Source organism: Phyllostomus hastatus, unplaced genomic scaffold (genome assembly GCF_019186645.2).
Source record: "Phyllostomus hastatus isolate PE091 unplaced genomic scaffold, TTU_PhHast_1.1 phas_contig_3, whole genome shotgun sequence".
In the NCBI taxonomy this organism is placed as follows: domain Eukaryota; kingdom Metazoa; phylum Chordata; class Mammalia; order Chiroptera; family Phyllostomidae; genus Phyllostomus; species Phyllostomus hastatus.
In genome coordinates this window covers 20,963-43,200 of record NW_025333840.1, presented here as the reverse complement: position 1 = coordinate 43,200, position 22,238 = coordinate 20,963, and the positions used below count along the sequence as shown (strand labels likewise).

General features: G+C 48.5%; 1 protein-coding gene across 3 annotated transcripts in view; it reads left to right on the top strand.

The window, feature by feature from the left end:
- The first annotated feature begins 434 nt into the window (after window positions 1-434).
- Window positions 435-22,238, top strand: part of LOC123819018 (lactoperoxidase-like) — a 33,542-nt gene continuing 11,738 nt past the window's right edge. For 2 of the 3 annotated variants that reach the window (XM_045839328.1, XM_045839326.1), the window contains exons 1-10: window positions 435-489; window positions 3,953-4,008; window positions 6,915-6,992; window positions 7,941-8,028; window positions 11,848-12,008; window positions 14,212-14,326; window positions 14,816-14,945; window positions 15,684-15,890; window positions 17,108-17,432; window positions 21,057-21,217. In XM_045839328.1, coding sequence (XP_045695284.1) covers window positions 6,917-6,992; window positions 7,941-8,028; window positions 11,848-12,008; window positions 14,212-14,326; window positions 14,816-14,945; window positions 15,684-15,890; window positions 17,108-17,432; window positions 21,057-21,217 — 1,263 coding nt within the window. In that variant the 5' untranslated portion in view covers window positions 435-489; window positions 3,953-4,008; window positions 6,915-6,916. The remainder of the gene's footprint in view (window positions 490-3,952; window positions 4,009-6,914; window positions 6,993-7,940; window positions 8,029-11,847; window positions 12,009-14,211; window positions 14,327-14,815; window positions 14,946-15,683; window positions 15,891-17,107; window positions 17,433-21,056; window positions 21,218-22,238) is intronic. The other variant, XM_045839327.1, reaches the window with a different exon arrangement.

Sequence of the window (22,238 nt, the reverse complement as noted above, 5' to 3'; positions counted from 1 at the left end):
CAAAAGATTAATCTATCGACTTCCACATGGATTGGATGAAATGTAAGGAAGGTATCCCATAGCAGTGACTAAATGAATGGGGAAGAGAGACATTTTATTTGTTTCTAATTTGAAGAGCAGTTCAGATTCCATTAGGGGCTTATGAGGGTCAGCCTCCTTGGGGTTTGCAGTTTTGCCTTCCATGATTGCATCAGGGCCATATATTTAACCTGGAAAAGGGTAAGAGGAAGATCTGCCTGACCCAGAGCCAGTGATTTTGCATCAACTAATCCCTGGTATTCTGTAGTTTCCTCATTCATCTGCCCAGAGTCACGGGGTATTCCCTGCTGAACCTGAGCCTCTCCTCCAAGCCAATCAGCTTCTCAAAACCATTTCCTCGGGGCCTTTCTCAGAAATAAATTCTTGTATAAGTTGTAAAAGACCAGTTCCTCCAAGGAGATCAATTGCCCTGTCTGCTGCAGGAGACCAAAGCATTTGGCAATTGGGCAGGTAAGAATCGATAACTTTAGTCTTTCTTGGTTTTTGCAAAGTTGATGATGAAATTTCCTAAAGGCTTCTCAGAAAGCTTAGTACTGGATTTGGACTTGGGCATTTTCTGGTGCCAGATTTGGCAGCCACTATGGGAGGTCATCCCCATTTGGTGTAAGGGAGAATGTGATTCAAAACCACTGTGGGGCAAGAAGGCTTTTCTGAGTCTGAAAACTGAGTCACAGAATCATAAACTCAGGGCTTCCAGGTATCACAAACTACCATAAACCTCTAACTCATTATGTTTAGAAAGTGAGGCCTAAGAGAGATCATGTGTTCAGGGCATACAGAAAGTTGGTGGGGGAGGATAGTAATGGAATGATGTTCTGTGTAGTATTCCTGAGACTGGTGTGGTGTCATATGAAAGTTCTGCAGTGTTTTCAAGGGTTTCCTAAGCCAGAGCGGTCAGATCTTCATGTTTCCAGCACCTCATGTCTGCTATCTACAGCAGACCTGAACATCTAGTTAGTCTTGAATGTCTAGTCCCAGGTGTCTTCAATGCCCCCTGGACAGCTGGCTCTCAATCAAGTGTATGAATTGCAACAATGTTAGATGAGTTCCATTTTGGGGAGAATCAAGTGGTTGAATCTTTTGTTTTTTTTATGTGATTGGGTGTCCCAAACCCTGTGACTGAGATAAAGGATTTTTTCTGCTGTAGATGGCTTGATAAGAGCTATCCCCACTCCATTCTCCTCTTGATCCCAGAGCTCCTCAGAAGGTCAAATAGAGCATTCTTGGGAGTTTTGGGGTGTTCATTGGTTTCCTACTGGCTCATTCACCTCCTTCAAAAGAACTCTTGCCATTCATGAAAAAGAATCCCTCTTATCACTGTCTTTCTCAGGCCTTCCTGCAGCCTCCTTAGTGATTTCTCAGCAAGTCTGAGAGCCAGACTCTGAAAGGCCTTGGTGTTCAGAGTGTGATCTGTAGACCAGCAGCATTGGCACACCCGGGAACTTGCTGGAAGTACAAACTCTTGGGCCCTTTCTATGACCTCTTGAGTCAGAATCTGCATTTAACATGGGTCCACAGGTGATTAGTAGGCACATCAAGGCATGAGAAGTCTGCTAAGGGACAAGCACTGTTGTCTCCCACTGCACTGTCCAGATACTGAACTCCTCTGCTCCAAGAGTTTCATTCATTCAGCATGTACCCAACACCTATTAAGTTCTGACATGAGGCTTGGCTGCTGGAAAAACAAAAATAAATAAGACATATCTCTTGAAGTGATAGGGGAAACAGATGTCAAAACAGTGATATGAGATCTGAGTAAAATACTATAGAAAGACAGGAAAAGAAATGACCTAAATTTGCCTGGAAAAGTCTGGTACACTTCACAGACAAGGTGGCATTTGGCTTGGGATTTTTTTAAAGTTGTTTAGTTTTTTTAATTATATTTTATTGGTTATGCTATTATAATTGTCCTGATTTTTCCCCTTTTGCTCCCTTTTGCCCAGCACCCCCCACTCCCTCAGGCAATCCCCACACCATTGTTCATGTCCAGGGGTCATGCATATAAGTTCTTTGGCTACTCCATTTCCTATACTATACTTTACATCCTCATGGCTATTCTGTAATTACTTTTTGTACTTCTTGATCCCCTCATTATTTTACCCACTCTCCTACAACTCCCTCCCATCTGGCAACCATCAAAGTGCTCTGTGTATCCATGATTCTGTCTCTGTTCTTGTTTGCTTAGTTTGTTTTTTAGATTTAGCTGTTGATAGATAAGTTTTTGCCATTTTATGTTCATAGTTTTGATCTTCTTCTTAAGTAAGTTCCTTTAACATTTCATATAACAATGGTTTGGTAATGATGAACACTTTTAGCTTTTTTCTTGTTAGGAAATCTCTTTATCTGCCCTTTGATTCTAAGTGCTATCTTTGCTGGGTGGAGCAGTCTTGGCTGTAGGTCCCTGATTTTCATCACTTTAATATTTCTTGCCAATCCCTTCTAGCCTGCAAAGCTTTTGTGTGTGGGGGGGGGGCGGGGGTTGAGAAATCAGCTAACAGTCTTATGGGAACTCCACTTTAGGTAACTGCTTTTCTCTGGCTGATTTGAAGATTCTCTCTTTAAACTTTGGCATTCTGATTATGATGTGTCTCGGCATGGGGTTTCTTTGTATCCATCTTGTTTGAGACTCTGTGCTTCCCAGTCTATTTCCTTTACCAATTTAAGAAAGTTTTCTTTCATTATTTTTTGAAATAGATTTACAATTCCTTGTTCTTTTTCTTCTCCTGGCACCCCTGTGATGTGAATGTTGGACATCATGAACTTGTCCCAGAAGCTGCTTATACTATCCTCATGTGTTTGGATTCTTTTTTTCTTGTTATTGTTCTAACTGGTTGGTTTTTTGCTTCCTTATGTTCCAAATCATTGATTTGACTTTTGGCTTCATTCACTCTATGGTTGTGTCCCTATAAAGTTTCTTTATTTCAATTAGTGTATTCTTTGTGTCTCCTTGGATCTTTTTTATGCTGTTGAGGTCCTCACTAAGTTTCTTGAGCATTCTTATAAACAGTGTTTTGAACTCTGCATCTCATAGACTGCTTATCTCCATTTTGTTTAGCTCATTTTCTGAAGTTTTGATCTGTGCTTTCATTTGGGCCACCTTTCTTTGTTTTCTCATTTTGGCAGCCTCCCTGTGTTTGTTTCTATGTATTAGGTAGAGCTGCTTTGACTCCGTGTCTTGCGTAGGGTGACCTAATGGAGCAGGTGTCCTGCAGGATCCAGTGACAAAGCCTCCCCTATCACCGAAGTTGGGTACTCAAGGTGCACCCTTCATGTGGGCTGAGTACACCCTCTTCTTGTAGTTGAGCCTTGGGTGCTGTTGGCGAGTCAATGGGAGGGATTTACTCAGGCCAGTCAGCTGCAAGGATTGGCTGTGACCACTGACCACCCATCTCTGCCCTCCATGGAGGATCAGTTGTGCAGCGGCAGGGTGATGGTGCTCTGATGTGGTCTGTACCTATACTGGGTGTGTTGGTCCTGGGGTTTCCCGAGTGTTGTAGACCAAGGTCAGTCACCACCCATGTTTTGCCTACCTGAGCTATAAAGCAATCTGAGATGGCTGCTACTTGTGCTGGGCTTAGAGATTCCAAGGCAAAGCCAAGCTGTGAATCTAGGCTTTCTGTTGCTAGTGCTGGGCCTGGGGCTCACTTAGGGTAGCTGTTGCTTGTTGGAGAGGATTTAGGAAGTTGTGAAGCAAGAGCCAAAACCAGCCATTCATGTGGAAAAGGAGCTCAGGTAGAGCAGAGTCTCTGGGGATCTCCAAAGTGGGTTAAACAGTATTAGCTAGGTTGATGGAGTCTCAGATATGGCACCAGCTTGACAGCTCTGTGGCCCTGTGGGGGAAGTATTTAGAAAAGGAGCAATGGCCTCTGCTCACCTTGATGCTAGACACTCAGTTTCTCCCTGTATGCCACAGGTGCTTTTCAAGCTGCTACCCTGGTGCTGGAGCTCAGAGTGAGTGAGTCTGAATAGGTGAGTCCATGTGTGGGTTCTTTAAGAGGAACTGCTTGGGGCTCCAGCAGTTTCTTCTACCAACTCAATCCCTGCTGGTTTTTGCATCCAGAAGTTGTGGGGACTTATCTTCCTGGCATTGGGACCCTTGGCTGAGGGGCCTGGTGTGGGGCTGCGATTCCTTGCTCCCGAGGTATCCCTCCCAAATTTTTATCCACCACACGTGGATGTGGGACCAGCCCAATTTGCATTTGCACCCCTCCTACCAGTCTGGGTAGATGTGGTTTCTTTAATTCCATAGTTGTCAGACATCCCTTCAACTTGATTTCTGATGGTTCTGAGTGATGGTTGTTCTATATTTTAGTTGTAATTTGGATGTGGTTGTGTAAAGAGGCAAGCCATGTCTGCCTATGCTACCACCTTGACTGGAAATCTGGCTTGGGTTCTGAAGAATGAATAAGAGTTTATCAGGCAGAGAGTGTGTTGCATAGGAAAAGAACATGAATAGAGGCAGAGGACTGTAGGCCAGCCTGCCATTTGAAGGGCAGAGGTCGGGCCTCTGCCTCTATGTACTGTCATGTTCCAGGGAAGGCACTGGGCCTTGCCACCAGTTGAAGAGATTCAAAAATGGTTTCTGCACTGAGCATGATGATAAAAATGTAGGTGAACATCCAAACATCACAGAAGCCTCTTTTTGGACTCATTCTCTGAAGCGCCATTTCTTCTACCCTCTGCCCTGCTTGACTCTGGCTGCAGCTACTGCCCTCCAGGATCTTTCTCACAGTCCTTTCCTGTGGCCTGACCTTGCATTTGCCTGGCTCTGCTTTCTGTCTCACATCTTTTCTTTATCCCGACCAGGAAAGTTGACTAACACATGGAAAATAATTTAGTTTTGACCTTGAGGTATGCCCCCTCCAACTATTCAGTGAAGGGAGTATGAAGGCTGTTCCAAGCATAAGAGAGAAGAAATGAGTATGCAATTTTTTATTTCCTGTGCAGTTTTCTCAACTCTGATGTCTTTGGCTATGATGTTTTTCTCTTCAGTCTAGCTCATGTGATGCCTTTTTTTCATAGACTAATATTTTATTTGTTTTTATAATGAAATACATTAATTATTGAAAGAATAGTATAATGAATACATGTGTGCCCACCTGCCCTCTTTAAAAAAAAACAATGATAAGATGGTTGCTGGAGGCTAGCAAGAGGGGGAAGCAGGAGTTGGTGTTTAGTGGATATAGAATTTCAGTTTTGCAAGATGAAATAATTCTAGAGATCTGTTGTACAACAATGTGAATATACTTGTCACTACTCCACTGTATGGTTAAAATGGTTATGATAATATATTTTATGCTATGTGGTTTTACCACAATTAAATGTGTGTCTGTGTAAATGTGTGTGTGTATTATTATATATAATATATTTGTACATATACATATATATTACATATATAATACACATACATACACATACATTATATACCAACAATACCTTTTACTCTAAAATCATTATCTTTGTTAGCCTGAAAAGGCACGTGTCTGCTGGCTCAGTGGTCTCCTCGAGTCACAGAGGGAAGGATTCTAGTTGGTTCTGCCTGGGTCCATATAGGTATAAGGACAGGAGCCCAATGAGGGTCAAGCCCCTTGAGAATTCCTCTTGGGAAAAAAAGTGCCAGGGAGGAGGATCTTGGCCAGGGAAGTATTTACTCATACTTTTCCTTTTTTCTAGAGTTAGCTTATCAAAAGCACATTCATCAAGATAAAAGGTATTAGGGAGATCATAAAATGGCAGAGGAAAAGACTGGGGGAGTGTGAGAGAATGAGAAATTACCTGGTCCAGAAACACAGTTCTCCTTTTGTGGTCTGGCCTAACCCAAGGGGAGATTATCCAGAGCGGATCTGAAGACTGCCTGGGTGATCTGTCAGGCAAAGCTCCAGAACCATGCTGTCCCCTAGGGGAGCTTCAAGTACATATGGAGGGGACAGCCAACCTTAGAATGTCCTCCTCGCCATGTTTCTGGAGTCCACCAGTGAACGCACACTGAGGGGTGACCCTGTGCTCTCCTGGGAAAGCTGAGGGTCTGCCAAGAGCGTCATCTAAACACGTGATCATTCCATCTGCACAGGGACACCTGCCTGGCTGAAGCTACAATCTCCTCAGAAGATATCTGGGGTCTATTCCACCAAACCTAATGAATACGCTAAGCCCCTAAGCCCCTCATCAGCAAACAGAGCCACAAAAGTTTTAGTCTGATGGTTTAGGTTCAGAGTTCAAGCTCCTGAGGAAGGAAGTTGGGATCTCTGCAGGCAGCCTAAGACACAGCTGTGGGCTTAGGGAGTCGGGGCTTTGCCACGGTGTTCCTTCCTGTGTTCCCATCAAATTGGCTTTTGGAGGGAGGGTGAAGCCCCTGCCATTTCTGAAGGCAGGAACTGAATGTCTGCTTCTAGGGCACACTCCCCTGGCGCTGAGCCAGAGCAGCAGTGTTTGCAGGGAGCAAAGTATCCTGCAGGGAAACCCCACAGACCTGTTCCAGGTTTGGTAATAGCATTTCTCCCCAAGACAGGTGGCAAGACAGGCACAGGATCTTGGCTCACAGGCAGAATCAGAAACCTTGGATCACTCCATCCAACCCTCCTCACTTGACAGGCCAATGGCCCAGAGATATTGAGCAACCTGCCCAATGTCATAGAGCTAGTTAGAGCAAATCAGAACTACAACTCGGGACCTGCAGATGCCAAGGCCTGAGTTCTTTCCCTCCCACTGCCTCCTTCTAGTACCTAGCGTGGGCCTGCACTTAAAGCAGAGTCTTAGTTATTGTAGCTTCCGCTGAACTGTTCTAATGTTAGGGCATCTGGTATCTCCTTTCTGTGACTCAGTCCCTCCCATGGGGGCTCTGCAAGGCCCACACCATGATCTGGATCTTGTTTCAGCAATGTGGGTCCTCCTCCGTGTCCCAGGGCTCCTAGCTTCCCTGACCTTGCTCCACGCTGCAGTGTCTGTCACATGTGGTAAGTGTCTCCCTGTATTGCTTTCCTGGGGCTGCTGTAAGAAAGGGCCACAAACTAGTTGGCTTAAGACAGTAGACATTTTTTCTCCTACAGTTCAGGAGGTTGGAAGTCCAAAATCAAGGTGTCGGCAGGGTCATACTCCTCTGAAGGCTCTAGAGGAGACTCCCTCCTTGCCTCTTCCAGCTTCCAGTGGCTCCTGGCCATCCTTGGGAGTCCCTGGCTCACAGCTGCATCACTCCAGTCTCTGCCTCTGCCTTCACATAGCCTTCTTCTCTGTAGCCTCTGGGTGTCCTCCCCTCTTGTTGTAAAGCCACCAGTCAGAGGATTTGGAACCCACCCTAATCTGTACCTGTATAACCTTATTTTAATTAATTACGGCTACAAAAACCTTGTTTCCAAATAAGGTCACATTCTGAGGTTCTGCGAGCACCTGTATTTTAGGAGCACACTACTTGACCCACTCACTATGCTCCTCTTGTTCAGAGAATGCATCCTGCCCACCCCACACCCAGACCCCAATATGAGTGCAAATGAGCAATCCCACCTCTACCCTACACCATCCTCTCCCTACTTCAGGGCCCTGGTGGTCAGCTTAGTCCTTGCTGGACTTGCTTAAGGGTCTGGCTCACTAAGAACCAGAAAAAGCCCCGCAGCCCAAGAGCCTTAGCCAACCTGAACAGCCACACACCTTCTTAATTCCATCACTGGGAATTCCAGTGGACTCCCCAAAACCAGTTTTGACACCTTATGGAGGATCATAGAGCGTTCTTCCCATCCTGTGCTTTTTGTCCTTGAGGACTCTTGTGAAAATTCCCTAACCTTGATCTTTTGCCTGCTCAGATCTGGGGGTTGGGGGTGGATAATGGCTGAGAAAGAGGGAGATGGAAGCAGAGGACATCGCAAAGGAGTGGTGTCTGACACCCTGCTGCTTATTTCTCCCGCTCCAAGCACAGTCCACCAGCACTGCTGCCATCTCTGATACTGTGAGTGAGGTCAAGGCCCAAGTCAGCAAGGCCTTTCTGGAATCTCGGACCAGGTACGTGAGACACACACACACAACACATTTCCCTTCCTAGGCTTCCTGTTAACGACAAACACATCTAGGCCAGCCCTGATAAGTCAAAGAGCTGAAGCAGCTACACAATCTGCCGACCCACCTCCCCACCTCGGAGCACTTGGCAAGCAGGAGTAATAGCCCACAGCTCCTAAAGTCCTCATCCTGTGGGTAACTTGAAGAGGATGTCTAATCTAATTCTGTAAAAACCTGCAGAGGTCTCAGTCAAAAGAATATTAGGATAGGTTGAATATCACACACCCTTATGAAACACGTGTTATAACCAAACTGATGGCTTAAACGTTATGGGTTAGCATTAGCCATGTACAAACACCCAGGTAGTCATGACCTTGAACCTATGCATCTGATATATGTACCAATATTTAAGAAAAGAGTTTCCTTGTATCTCTCAGATTAGCCGTGACCTCCCCAGGGGTAAGCACTTCCTTCTGCATGGCCCATGTTTCCTTGGGTCATGCATTCCAGTCTCAGAAAGCCTGTAGGTGGAAGTTCTCCATTGATTCAGCTAATACTGACTAACTTAGGTCAGGTCCTAGAAGTGGAACTGAGACCTGGGTTCACATGCAGTTGACTGACTGGGGAGTGCTCTCAGGAAAGCTATGATGGAGGGAGGGAGCAGAGAGGTGAAGGAAGAAGCTGAGCAAGGATGTGGTTTAAGGTCTAGCCTCAGCTGACCCTAAAGGGAGACCTGACACAGCACCAGCCACCACTTCTTTCCTTCAGGCTCGCCGAGAAGGTATTAATAGCCAACCACAACTCCGGGACACCCAATGGGGCCTTCCTCTTTTTTTAAAAAAATTATTTTATTGTTGTTCAATTACAGTTGTCTGTATTTTCTCCCCACTCCTCCCCCACCCCCTACAAACCCACCTCCCTCCCTTGCTTCCACCCTCCCCCTTGGTTTTGTCCATGTGCCCTTTAGAGTAGTTCCTGAAAACCCTTCTCCCCTCTGTCCCCTTCCCTCTCCCCTCTGGCTATCGTTAGATTGTTCTTATTTTCAATGACTCTCGTTATATTTCATTTGCTTTTTTCTTTTGTTGATTATGTTCCAGTTAAAAGTGAGATCACATGGTACTTGGCCCTTGTCATTAGTATTAAAGCAAAGAGGAAGCTTCTCATGGTGGCAGGAGGGAAACAGCAGGTATTCCAGCAACTATTTCCCAATGCAAATTCTTCCCCCTCCTCAATGTCAGCCCTTTCATAGCCCTGAGCTGGCGTTAGAATAAGAGCAACAAACCCAGTGTTCATCACCTCCTCTGCAAGTCATGCACAGGACGACCAGCCCTGCTTTGGAACTTGTCCTCACTGGTGAGTTCCTGGGCTTGGGGGTCTCATGGAGACATAAAGGATCACATTTAAACAGCTTGTTACACAAACACACAGACAATGCAGGAACTCTTCATGGAATGAAGGAATAAACAGAGCACTGGTTGCTCCTCCTGGTACAGGAATCAGGGAAGCATGATGGAGGAGGAGGAGCCAGCCCTGCAGAGGGATGGTATTCCAGGGCCTGGGAACAGCAAAGGTAAAGGTCCTGGGGCAGGAAAGAGCTTAGGGTGCTCAGGAAACAGAAAGAAGGCTGATGTTGGTGAAGGCAGTAGGCAGGGAGGAGCACACACAAGTGAGCACAGAGAAGTTGACAGTAAGGGCCATGGGGTCAGAAAGCAAATTAGGGGATGCTAGGGGTTGGTGGGGGAAGAGGAGAAGAGGAGAGGAATTGGAAGTGACTGCTTAATAGGTATGGGGTCTTTTCTGGGGAAGATCAAAATGTTTTGGAGCTAGAAAGAGGTAATGATTGCACAATATAATCTGCATGCATGCAGCAAACAGATGGACTCATGCATGTCCCAGTGGAAGACAAGGAATTCCTTTCCTCAGAGGATGGTGCTACAGAACAGACAGAACAGAGGCCAAGGGTGGGGGCAATTGGTGGCCCACCCAGGGATGCCAAAAACTGTTACAGAACATGCCCACCCACAGGGACAAGGGGGGTTACTATTTACTATTACTGAAAGGACCCTCAGGTTTGTTATGTGCACCACCTTACAGGAAAGACATCTCTCAATGCCAGAGATTTGTGAAAAGGAAAGGAAATGTTTATTTAATGCTCTACAGACTGAAAGTAGTGCCCTAATGTATTCACTAAAATATCAAAGTCCTTTGGGATAGCCACTGATGCCCACAGTGCTTCCTTCTCCCCTGTCCTAATTTGGGGTACCGTAACGCCAGAAAAGAAGCAAACATGCGTGTCTCAGGCCACAGGCACCATCAGGTGTGTCGCCGTCCCAGGCAGGACCTCTAGTCCAAAGCCATGTGGCACCTTCTCGTGGCCTACTGGTGAGAGTTCTTCAGACTTCTTCCAGGCAAAGTCTCTCCTGCTTCCCAAGCCACACAGTGAAAGGGAGCACACCCAAAGCCATGTGGTCCTCTTCTACCAAAGCTGCAGGGGTCCCCACTCTGGCCAAAACCACATGGTTCTTCTGTCCACCAAAGCTGTGGCGGTCCCCACTCTGGCAAAACCTCGTGGCTCTCCCTTACATGGCTGCAGGGGTCCCCACTCTGCCAGAAGCGCGTGGCTCTCTCCTCTATTGGCCACAGCCACATGGTTCTCTCTGCACTGCCACAGCCCCGTGGTCCTCTCTCCAATGTCTTTGGCCTCTGGGTTTAAATCCCCATGCCAATCTCCTCTGCAGCCCCATTTCCAACTCTTCCCACAACCGGCTACACTTGCCAGCACTCTTATGTCCTTCCAGCTTTACTGGGCTGCCATAGTAAGTCTGGGCAGGTGTGGCCCCATGTCATGGAGCCAATCTTCTCCAAGCTCTCATGCAGGCACTGTAATCAGGGGAACCTGCCCCCCAGTTACATCGTGGGTGGAAGTCCCTCCCTTCTCCCTGGCTCAAAGCATGGTCACAGCTATTTAACATATCTATGTAGCAAGTTAAAGGTTATAGATATGTTAAATGACCATGCCAGAGGTTAGCTGCAAAGTTGTTGCTATGCAAAACAGCTCTCAATGGCCCTGCTGCATGTGTCCCTTTGCCAAACTCACACCTGTTGGGGGGAGGGGTGCGGACATCCCAATATTTCTTGGACACCTTGAGTTCTGTAGCCCATTCCAAATCCCTATTTGGGCCCCCCCTCTTGGCTGCACCCTGTAATAATGGCATGGTCTGAATTTCATTCTAGAAAGCTCACTCCATCAGCCATATAGTGAATGGATGGAAGGGGGATAGGAGCGGAGATCCCAGTTAGGAGGTGGCTATGGCCCTCCAGATGGTCCAGGGTGGTGGCTAGGATGAGGGCGGAGGCCTGGAGGTGGAGAAAGAGGCCCTCCAAAGCCCTGCCTGCTCCCACAGAGTCCATCCCCAAGGATGGCCAAGCAGGAGGTAAGTCCCCACTGAGTCAGTGCAGGCAGGAGAACCACAATGAGCGTCAGGGGTTCTCTGGTCTGAATCTGTGTGTCCTGGGACACCAGTGTTTTCAAGACTCCCCAGCCAGTCCTGTTGCAGCCAGCACAGCCGCAACCCTCTGATTCTAATTCAGGCAGCGCTCACGTCCACCTGCCAGCCTTTCCTTAGAACCAGACCTAGCAAAGCTTCGAGACACACAGCATCTTCCTCCCCCCACAACAGATTTTCCAGAAGACAACGGAGAAAAGATCCTGAGAGCGCAGGCCCATACCCTCGTGGTCTCATGATACACACTCCACCTCCACCCCTTCTGCAGGGTCAGAGCCCCAGGGGCCAGGTCATGAGTCCCCCTTTGTCTCCACTGTAGGCTGACGACTGCCATGAGCTCTGAGGCACCCAACATGCGACAGCTCTCAGAGTACCTCAAGCATGCCAGGGGCTGGACGCGCACGGCCATCCGCAACGGGCAGGTGTGGGAAGACTCCTTAAAGAGACTGAGGCAGAAAACGACTTTGACCAATGTTACAGGTACAGAAAACCCCCTAGCCCTTTGATGGCAGGAAGGGGTCGTCTCCTGGCAACAGAAGGCAGGAGCCACCAAAAGTTGTGTTCCCTATGAGGAGCCACCTCCTCGGAGAAGCACTCCTGCCTCTCCCTTCTTAGAACTGCAAAGCAAGGAGCAGCTGAGAGGACAGCTAGGAAAATGCTCTTTTTGTTTTCACAGAGAAAGGGACTTAAAGTCCAGCAAGGTCACACTGTCGACTCCAAACAAGGGGACATTCATGCTCTGGGTAGAATACCGTCTGTAAGGCCTCTATCCAGAGGAAGTACTACAGTCAATAAACAGGCTCCCTGTTCCAAACTACATTTCACCACTTTCTGCCCAGGAAGGGGACATTTAAGTCTGACATGTGCCCACCTGCCTCCAGTCAGCACGGAACGCTGTGGATGGTTCATCGAAACACGAGAAAAACATACACAGAGACAAGCAGGTCCCGTGGGGGAATCAGGACAGCAGGGCCACTCCTCATGTGGGGAACGCCTAGTCCCCCTGCACAAGCAGGGTTTTATTCTTGAATACCAATACAGTTTGCAAATTACAAGTAGTTAGCTTTTGAAAGGTGCTGGCAGACTTCCTACTGGGATCCTAAGCCTGAGATTTGGGGGTTTTATCATTTAAAAAGACTGCAGGACTTAAAGCTTAGTTCTGTTTCCTGCCCATGACTTCACATTCTAATTAAAGAGCATCCTCCAGCAAGCAGATCTCACAGGGTCTTTCATATTCTATGTCTCAGGCCTCATTACCCCGGGGGTCCGCTGTTTCTGGTCTGGACTGTACCACCCCTGTTACTTCCAAGGGGCCTGAGTTGGGCAGAGGAGACAAAGGCAGCTGGCAGACGGATTTCTCAAAGGCTCAGGCATTGGCAAAATTGGTGATTGATGTCCATCACCCCGTTATTTCCACAGCCCCGTGAGTCTTGTCTCTGTCATTCCTTCATGAATGAGTCTGTCTTAGATTCATTCTCTATCCAAGAGAATTGTTACCCGTCCTTGACTGCTGTTCAAGCATGAAAGGGAATGAGGCATATGAACAGGCAGCGTTCATGCCAGGGAAATAAGTTTTGTCTCTTTAGCGCCTCCTGGTTCAGAGGCCTCTTACTCAGCCATAGTCCCAGCGTGGGGGGGGGGCGGGGGGGCGGTTACAGCTTCCTGAGACCAGGCAGGGCGGTCCTCAACATAAGTCACCTGTGTCTGGGGCATTTACTGGGCTTGTACCACAGGAGGTGAGATTTCCGACTTCTGAGTAAAGTGGAGCTGAAGCAGCGGGCTGATGGGCTGATCAGGGCTTGCTCCCAGCCCTCCACGCCTGCCCCTGCCAGTGTCACAGCTCCTGGGGAATCATGGAGGGAGGGGTCTGGGTCTGAGCAGAGCAAGAGGTTGCCGGTTGCCCCTGCTGGCACATCCAGTGAGAGTAGGTATGTAGCCCAGGACTTGGGCGAATTCCAAAGTTCCAGAAGAAGGAACCTGGGACAAGGTAGGAAGAAGTAGGCAGTGCTTTGGACTCCAAGATTCAAAGGTGTGGGGGGACGAACCCCAGCCCCTGCCAACTTTCACAGATGGTCCCCCTGAGGAAGTCCCCCGGGGCTGGACTCCCTCGCCCATCTTGCTCCTAGGTGCCGTGTTGGGTCACAGGCTGCATCGGGAGTGTGCAGCTCTGTCCGTTCTGTGCCCACGGGCAAGCCTCCCAGGCCTCAAGGCCCCACCCTGTTGCTCCTCCCAAGACCACAGTGCCCCTGACTTTGAAATGACCTGTCCCTCCCCCAACACCTTTCCTATCTAGGTTCCTGCTTGTTTAGTGCTTAAGATGTCAGTGAAGCTTTAGAAGACAAGCAATCTTATCTCAGGGGTACTTTTATTCTAAAAGAAAGATCTATTATTCAAATGACCTGATAGACAAAGAATTACTGACCATTCTGGGGCCTTGCAAAGTTCTTACCTGTGGCCTTGGGCAAGTCTCTCCAGCACTGTGGCGTCAGTTTCATTGGGAATTTAAATTCTTTCCTTAATGAGCTGTCAGGATGAAATGAGACACCACCTCAGAAATGCTTGCTTAGAACACAGAACATAGGCCCCCAAATTTGAGTTCCTCCCTGGTTTCCCTTCCCTGCCTGCCCCCAGTGCCTCAGAATGGAGAAAGAGCTCAGCCCCACTGGTGTCCCTTCCGTTTCAGACCCGAACCTGGACTTGACTGCACTCTCTCGGGAGGTGGGCTGTGGTGCCCCGGTGCCTGTGGTGAGATGCGACAACAGCTCTTACCGCACCATTACAGGAGACTGTAATAACAGGCGAGTGGGCTGGGGCGGCTGTGGGGGGCAGACCTCACCAGCGCCACGCCCCCCCTCCCCACCGCAGAGGCCTTACCCTGCCCGTCTGCCCCGCCCCGCCCCGCCCCGCCCCGCCCAGCCCCTGGTGGGCGGGGGGGTTCGCAGCCTGAGCATTCCAGACAGCACTCCCACTGCCTCACCCTCCTAAACTTGGCGCCCACCAGAATCCGTCCTGTTGAAACCCTCCCCCCCCAACTCCCCCACTTTCTAAAGAGACCACTGGTTCCCACCGGGAGCAGCACCTTCCCCAGGGCAGGGAGCCCCGCACCTTCAGGGGGTGGGGGTAGTTCAGAATCCCCGCATTGGAGAGGTGCCTCCTCCGCGACCCCAGGACCCCAGTCGCTGGGCAGAGGCTCCTGGTCCTTCCCCGTGGGATCCTCGTGGGATTTGCGGAGAAGCCATCCCCGGAGTAGACTGGCGGAGGCTGAGTGCGATCCTGTCCGGCTTCAGGAGGAACCCTGAGCTGGGCGCCGCCAACAGGGCGCTGGCGCGCTGGCTGCCCGCCGAGTACGAGGACGGGCTCTCCCTGCCCTTCGGGTGGACGCCGGGAAAGACGCGGAACGGCTTCCCGATCCCGCTGGTGAGGCCGGGCTGGCGGTGGGGGGTGAAGGATGGGAGTCCGAGGGGACGGGATGCACTCTCTGCACCCACAAAACGAGGACGAAGAGCTAGGTGAAAGGACAGAGGACGCGCGGGGCAGCGGCTTCAGGAGATGGACATTTGGACTTGCTGCCGGGCGATGATCCCCAAACTGCCACGAGAGGGCGGCAGAGCTCGGGGCCAGCCAGGAGTCCAGCCAAGTGGCTGTCACATCCCAGTTGCCCACAGGCCAGACCCTCCTAGGGCAGATGGCCTCCCCATCCCATCCTGCTCCTGCTGACCCCGCCCCAGCCCCTGGAGCGCATCAGCTGTCCCTTGCCTGGAGGTCCTATCTGCTGGCTTCATCTGAGTTGGCAGGCCCTCCCCTGAGCCCCTCTCCTCTTCCCAGACACCTGGCAGCTCAGTGGCACTTCAGAGGCAGGCTGTCTTTGTTTCCCCTGTCCATAGTGGGAGGGCACCGGCCTTGCAAGCCTTCGAGTCACACAGACCTTCCTTTAATCCTGTCCTTGCCCTTTTGTAGCTGACCTTGGAGAACTGACCTCACTTCTCTAGGACTCAGTCTCCTCATCTACAAAGTGGGATAATGCCAAGCGCCTCACAAACTTGTCACAGGGATTAAATAAATGTGCCTGTTACATTGTAGGTAAAAACTGCAGTTGAACCTGACTCCTCAAAGCACATTTTCCTCCAACCCTCCTGCCCCTTCTTTCTCCTGCAGGCCCGTGAGGTATCCAACCAGATTGCAAGCTATCTGAGTGAGGAGGGTGTTCTGGACCCAAACACATCCCTGCTGTTCATGCAGTGGGGTCAAATTGTGGACCACGACATGGATTTTGCCCCTGACACTGAGCTGGGGAGCAGCGAGCACTCCAAAGAGCAATGTGACAAGTACTGTATCCAAGGAGGCAACTGCTTCCCCATCATGGTAGGCCCTGCACCACACGTCCCTGACCAGCCCGGGCCACCCTCATGGGGCAGACATTTCCAGCCTGTCCGCCAGGGTCTCTAAGGAGACCTTGGGTGCTGATTTGACAGCTTCCCACTCCTCACATGTCCGTTCATTCACTCGTCCTTTTATTCAGCAAATAGACATTAATCATCTACTTCATGCCAGGCAGTGCACTATGTGCTAGGGATTCAAAGACAAATTAGACACTGTTTCTCCCCTCGAGGACAAAGGGCCTGCATGGGAAATGGACAAGGAACCTCTAATGGCAGAACTGGGATGCTCTGGGGAGGGTTGTCCATGTCCCCAGCCAGCAGCATTGGCGCCACGTGAGGACTTAGGAGGAGTCTTAAGCCTCCTCCCAGACATTGGGAAACAGGACCTACACTTTCCTAGGAGATGCATTTCACACGCAGTAAGGTCTGTGGAACCCTGCTGTAATAAGTCATCCTGGGGTCTGGGAAGAGCTGAAACTTGATGGAGAAATCAGAAATTGTGGGAATTTCCAGCAGGAAGGGAGAGGAACTTGCACTGGGGCCCCTTGGTTCTTATTCATGGACTTTAGGGTTAGCAAGTGATGTATTCACTCAAACAGCAAGCAAGTCAAGGCTACGTGCTGAGGTGTGAAGAAACCGAGCCGTAGATTCAGGCAAACCTGGATTTGATTCCCACATCTTTCCCTTCCAGTTTGTAAGTTTGTGGGCAAGGTACTCAACTCGTTTGAACCTCAGTTTTCTCCCTGTAAAATGGGACTCAATTAGCTACCTTACAAGGTTTTGTGAGGTCCAAAGTGAGAAATTATGCAGAATGCCTACCACACAGTAGAAGCAAAACACATACGTGGTAGCTGCTGTTGGTAGTAATTATTCACAAACCCTTCCCTATCTCCTGCTCTGCTTCCCTGTCCAGGGATCTCAGGGCTCTCACTCCACCAAAAATGTGAAGCCCTACCTCTGGAAGATTGGCTGACTCCCCTCAGTCCCTTTACACAGTGGGATGTAATGAACTTCAGGGTATAGTGGGCTCAGGATGTGTAGCATCAGCAGGAGGTGTCTAGAGTTGGTGTCTGATACTAGGGTCCCAGGAGGACACCATCAGCATCTTTGCCAGCTTCACCCAGATCTGCCCTGGGGAGAGGTTGCCAGGGCCCGGCTGTACCACCTCTGCCCAGTCACCCACCCCCAATCTCTCTGCAGTTCCCAAGCAAGGACTCTAAGGTGAAGACTCAAGGGAAGTGCATGACTTTCTTCCGAGCCGGGTTCGTCTGCCCCACTCCACCCTACCAGACCCTGACCCGAGAGCAGATCAACGCTCTGACCTCCTTCCTGGACGCCAGCTTTGTGTATGGCCCCGAGCCCAGCCTGGCCAGCCGCCTCCGCAACCTTAGCAGTCCCCTGGGCCTCCTGGCTGTCAACCAGGAGGTCTGGGACCATGGGCTGGCCTACTTGCCCTTTGACAACAAGAAGCCAAACCCCTGTGAGTTCATCAACACCACCGCCCACGTGCCCTGCTTCTTGGCAGGTGAGTCTAGGGTAGGAACAGAGGGGCCCAAGGACCAGGGGGTGGAGAGCAGAGGGAGGCCAGAGAAACCTCATGAGGCTGCTGGGCAGCTTCCAGGGACTTCTCATCATCTTCTGGAAAAACGCGCACCAAGCCACCACTGCCTCTGGCACTGGTTCAGGACTGGCAGAAGGGTCCAGATGAATACAGAACCTGAGAACAGGTGTTCACTGTAAAAAACAAAAAAGGTAAGGGAGACCATAAAAGCGCAAAGAAGATCAACAAAACCCCACCACCCACAGAAAATCATTGCTAACATTTTAATGCCTATCTTTCTAGGTTTTTTTCTATCACAGTTCTATATCATTTTATATCATCAGGATTATGTAATAATGCTCTATAGCCTCTATGTCGTCACTTGGTACATCACTTACATACTCTTCTACAACATGATTTTTAATGGCTGCCTGGGGTTACGTGACATATATTACCACAATTTATTTTATCAACCTTACTTGGAGACATTCAAGTCATTTCTAGTTTTTCTGTGATTTGTTGTTGTTGCTTTTAGGTTATAAACATCCTTGTTGATGATTTTTTGTGCTCATTTTAATAATTTTATGAAGATAACTTCCTACTTCTGGCCAAGATGGAGGTGTAGGTAGACACCATGTGCCTCCTCTCACAACCAAAATAAGAAAAACAATTTAAAAACAAAGTAACCACGAGAACTGGGAGAAAATTGATCTGTATGGAGGTCCGACAACCAAGGAGTTAAAATAGACACGTTCATCCAGACAGGTAGGATGGGCGGAATCGGGCAGCAAGGGAGAGAGTAGTCATGGTACAAAAAAGCAGTGGCGCCGGGCACGCAAGACAGAAGTGGGCAGACCACGGGCACACAGGCGGCAGCTGGCAGACCCCGGGTGTGGAGTGGCAACGGGCAGACCCAGCAAGGCAGCAATTGTGAAGCAAGGCACGGTATGCAAGGCAGATGGCTGACCAGGCGGTCCCACGTTCACACACAGATAAACCAGGAGAAAATGTGGAGCAAGACAGACCGAGCAACCCAGGGTCCCAGTGCTGGGAAATAATGCCTAAAGGCACCAATTGGGGATGCCTGTGGGGGTTCAGGTGATGGGAGAGACTCCCATCCTCACAGGAGAGCTCACTGGGGAGACTCACAGGGTCCTAGAACATACACAAGCCCACCCACATGGGAATCAGGACCAGAAAGGCCCAGTTTGCTTAGGGGAAGTGATGGAAGGGACTGATATCCAACAGAGAGCAGAGCAAGCACCATTGTTCCCTCTTGGACTCTTCCTGCACATAGATTGCCAAAACCCAGTGAAGTGGGTTGCCCCGCCCTGGTGAACACCTAAGGCTCTGCCCCTCATACATAACAGGCACGACAAGACAAAAGAAAAATGGCTCAAACTGAACAACAGATCAAAGCTCCAGAGCAAATACAACTGAGCGACCAAGAGATAGCCATCCTATCAGATACACAGTTCAAAACACTGGTGATCAGGATGCTCACACAATTGGTTGAATTTGGTGGCAAATTAGATGAGAAAATGAAGGCTACAATAAGTGAAATGAAGGAAAATGCATAGGGAACCAATAGTGATGGGAAGGAGACTGGGACTCAAATCAATAGAGTGGACCAGAAGGAAGAAAGAAACAACCAAACAGGAAAGAATGGAGAAATAAGACTTCAAAAAAAAAATGAGGAGAGGCTTAGGAACCTCCAGGACATCTTTAAACGTTTCAACATCCGAATCATAGGGGTACCAGGAGGAGAAGAGAAAGAGCAACAAGTGGAAAGTTATTTGAACAAATAATAAAGAAGAGCTTCCCCAATCTGGCAAAGGAAATAGACTTCCAGGAAGTCCAGGAAGCCCAGAGAGTCCCAAAGAAGTTGGACCCAAGGAGGAACACACCAAGGCACATCATAATTACATTAGCTAAGGTAAAAATGAAGGAGAGAGTCCTAGAAGCAGCAAGAGATAAGGAGACAGTCACTGACAAAGGAGTTCCCATCAGACTGTCAGCTGATTTCTCAAGAGACCTTGCAGGCAAGAAGTTGCTGGAAAGAAGTATTCCAAGTCATGGAAGGCAAGGACCTACATCCATGATTGCTCTATCCAGGAAAGCTTTCATTTAGAATGGAAGGGCAGATAAGGTGCTTTTCAGGTAAGGTCAAGTTAAAGGAGTTCATCACTACCAAGCCCTTATTTTATGAAAAGTTAAAGGAACTTATCTAAGAAAAAGAAGATAAAAAACATGTATAATAAAATGACAACAAACTCACAATTCTTAACAACCACACCTAAAAAAAAACAAAAACAAACTAAGCAATCAACTAGAACAGGAACAGAACCACAGAAATGGAGATCACATGGAGGGTTAGCAACAGGGGAGTGGGAGGAGAATGGGGAAAAGGTACAGAGGATAAGTAGCATAGATGGTAGGTAGAAAATAGACAGAGGGAGGGCAAGAATAGTATGGGAAATGTAGAAGCTAAAGAACTTATGACACATGGACATGAACTAAAGGGGAATGTGGGTGGAAGAAGGTGTGCAGAGTGGAGGGGAATGAAGGGGAGGAGATGGGAAAACTTTAATAGCATAATCAATAAAATATTTTTTTTTGAAAAGATAACTTCCTAGAAGACAAAGTTCTGGATATAGAGGATGTATATCTCCAAGGCATTTTATAAGCTTTGGCATAAAACCCACACTCCCTGTAGCTTGTGCATAACCAAAGCCCCCCAGTTCTGTTCATTCAGGGCCTCAGGCCCACTGGTTCTCTCCACCTTTCCCTTCTGGAGGCCTTCCCTTTGTCAAAACTTCACTCTCGTGGGCCAACCCCCTGCCCACCCAGGCATGGCAAAGGCCAGCCCAAAGGCCCAGATGTCTTTGTCCATCTTTTAGGTTCTGTGTCTGCATATAGCTCACATCCACCCAGGCACAAAATTTAGCCCTCTCTGTTTTTTCACAAAAATATCCACTAAGACCAAGCATTTGTGAATTCAACAGATTTTCCTGATGATTAGAGGCCCCCAAGTCTCCTTGAGAAGTTTCCTTGAGAAACACCTGCTCTTTTACCGTTTTCCTGACACCCCCACTCTGTTCCCTCTAACCCTGAATTCTTCTTCCTTTATCACACAGAGGACTTCAACCCCACCCAGGCTCCTACCCTCAGACTTGCATTCTGAAACCTTCAAAGTTGCTTCACACAGTACAAAGTCCTGTTTGTACAGCCCACCCCATCTTAAAAGGCAGTTGGGACTGTATATTAGCAAAATTTTACATTTAATGTCATCTGTAGTGTTTACTACAGTCTTGTGAGGTTGGCCTTATTATCCCCATTTTCACAGATATCAAGAGTGAGGCTTACAATTGTTCAATAACTTGTGCAAAGTCACACAGCTAAAAAGTGTGTGTGTGTGTGTGGAGCTGAGATTCAATCCTGTGGGTCTCCACTCTGATCTCTCTCCACCTTACTTCCCTTGTTGTCTGCAAAGAGGGGCTCGGGAAAGGGTCCCTGGTTGGGGGGCACCATCATTTATTTTTTTGGTGCAGGCTTCCAGGTTCTGGAGCTGTTCAGGGGGAACCCACTTCCTGCCTTCTGGGCTTTCAGGAGATGGCCGAGCCTCAGAGCAGACCCTGCTGGCTGCTTCCCACACCCTCTTTCTCCGAGAGCACAACCGGTTGGCCAGGGAATTGAAGAGACTCAACCCTCAGTGGGATGGAGAAAAGCTCTACCAGGAAGCCCGGAAAATCCTGGGAGCCTTCATGCAGGTATGGAGACCCAGCACCGCTTCCCTGCACCCTGCCCACAGCTTCCACTCTGGGCTCTGCCCTCTGCTTGTAGCAGCACCTCTGCTACCTCCTCTGCTTTACACACCTCCACTTCCCTCCCTCCTCTTTGCTGCTTCATTCCGATTGTCTCCTTATAAACCTTCCTTTTTATTTCTTTAGCTACTCTTCCCCAAAGTGATTCTCTGGATGCGGAGTATTAGACAGAGTCAATCACTCACAACTTGGTCACTCGGTGTACCTGCCCAGGTGCCATTCCAGGGTGTAAGGTTCCCTCACTCCTGGAGTGGTTACATAGTAGTTATTTTGGTTATTTTGTTCAGATTATCTTTTTACCCCAATTCTCTGCACCTAAGCCACATGTCACAAGCATAATCAACTGCTCTTGTTGGCTGGCTGATTGACTGACTAGAAAAGACATAGAAAGCTTGATATGTGTTGTTATTAAACATAAACATAATTTCAAAATAAAAACATTTGAAATAATTGTTAATTTTCAAGAACTTGTAAAAAAAAAAGTCCGTGCACCCAGCCTTCCCCAATGTGGAGATTTTGTGTAACTATGGTACAATACCAAAAGCAGGAAGTTAACATTGATACAAACCATAGTATTTATTCAGATCTTACCAGTCATAAATACAATCTTGTGTGTGTGTGTGTAGCTCTATGCAATTTTATCACACGTGTAAGATCGTGTAACCAAAACCACAATGAAGATGCTTAACTCTATCAAAACCACCAGACTCCCCACGCTACTCTTTCATAGCCATGCCCATAACTCCCCTTGCCATAACTCTACCCCCTGGCAACCACTAGTCTGTTCTCCACCTCTACAATTATGTTATTTCATGAAAGTTATGTAAATGAATGCATGCAGTATGTATCCTTTTGAGATTGGCTTTTTACGCTCAGCATACTTTCCTTGATGTTCATCCAAGTCCCTGCATCTATGAACCATTTACCCCTTTTTGTTACTGAGTAGTATTTCATGGCTTGTTTACCC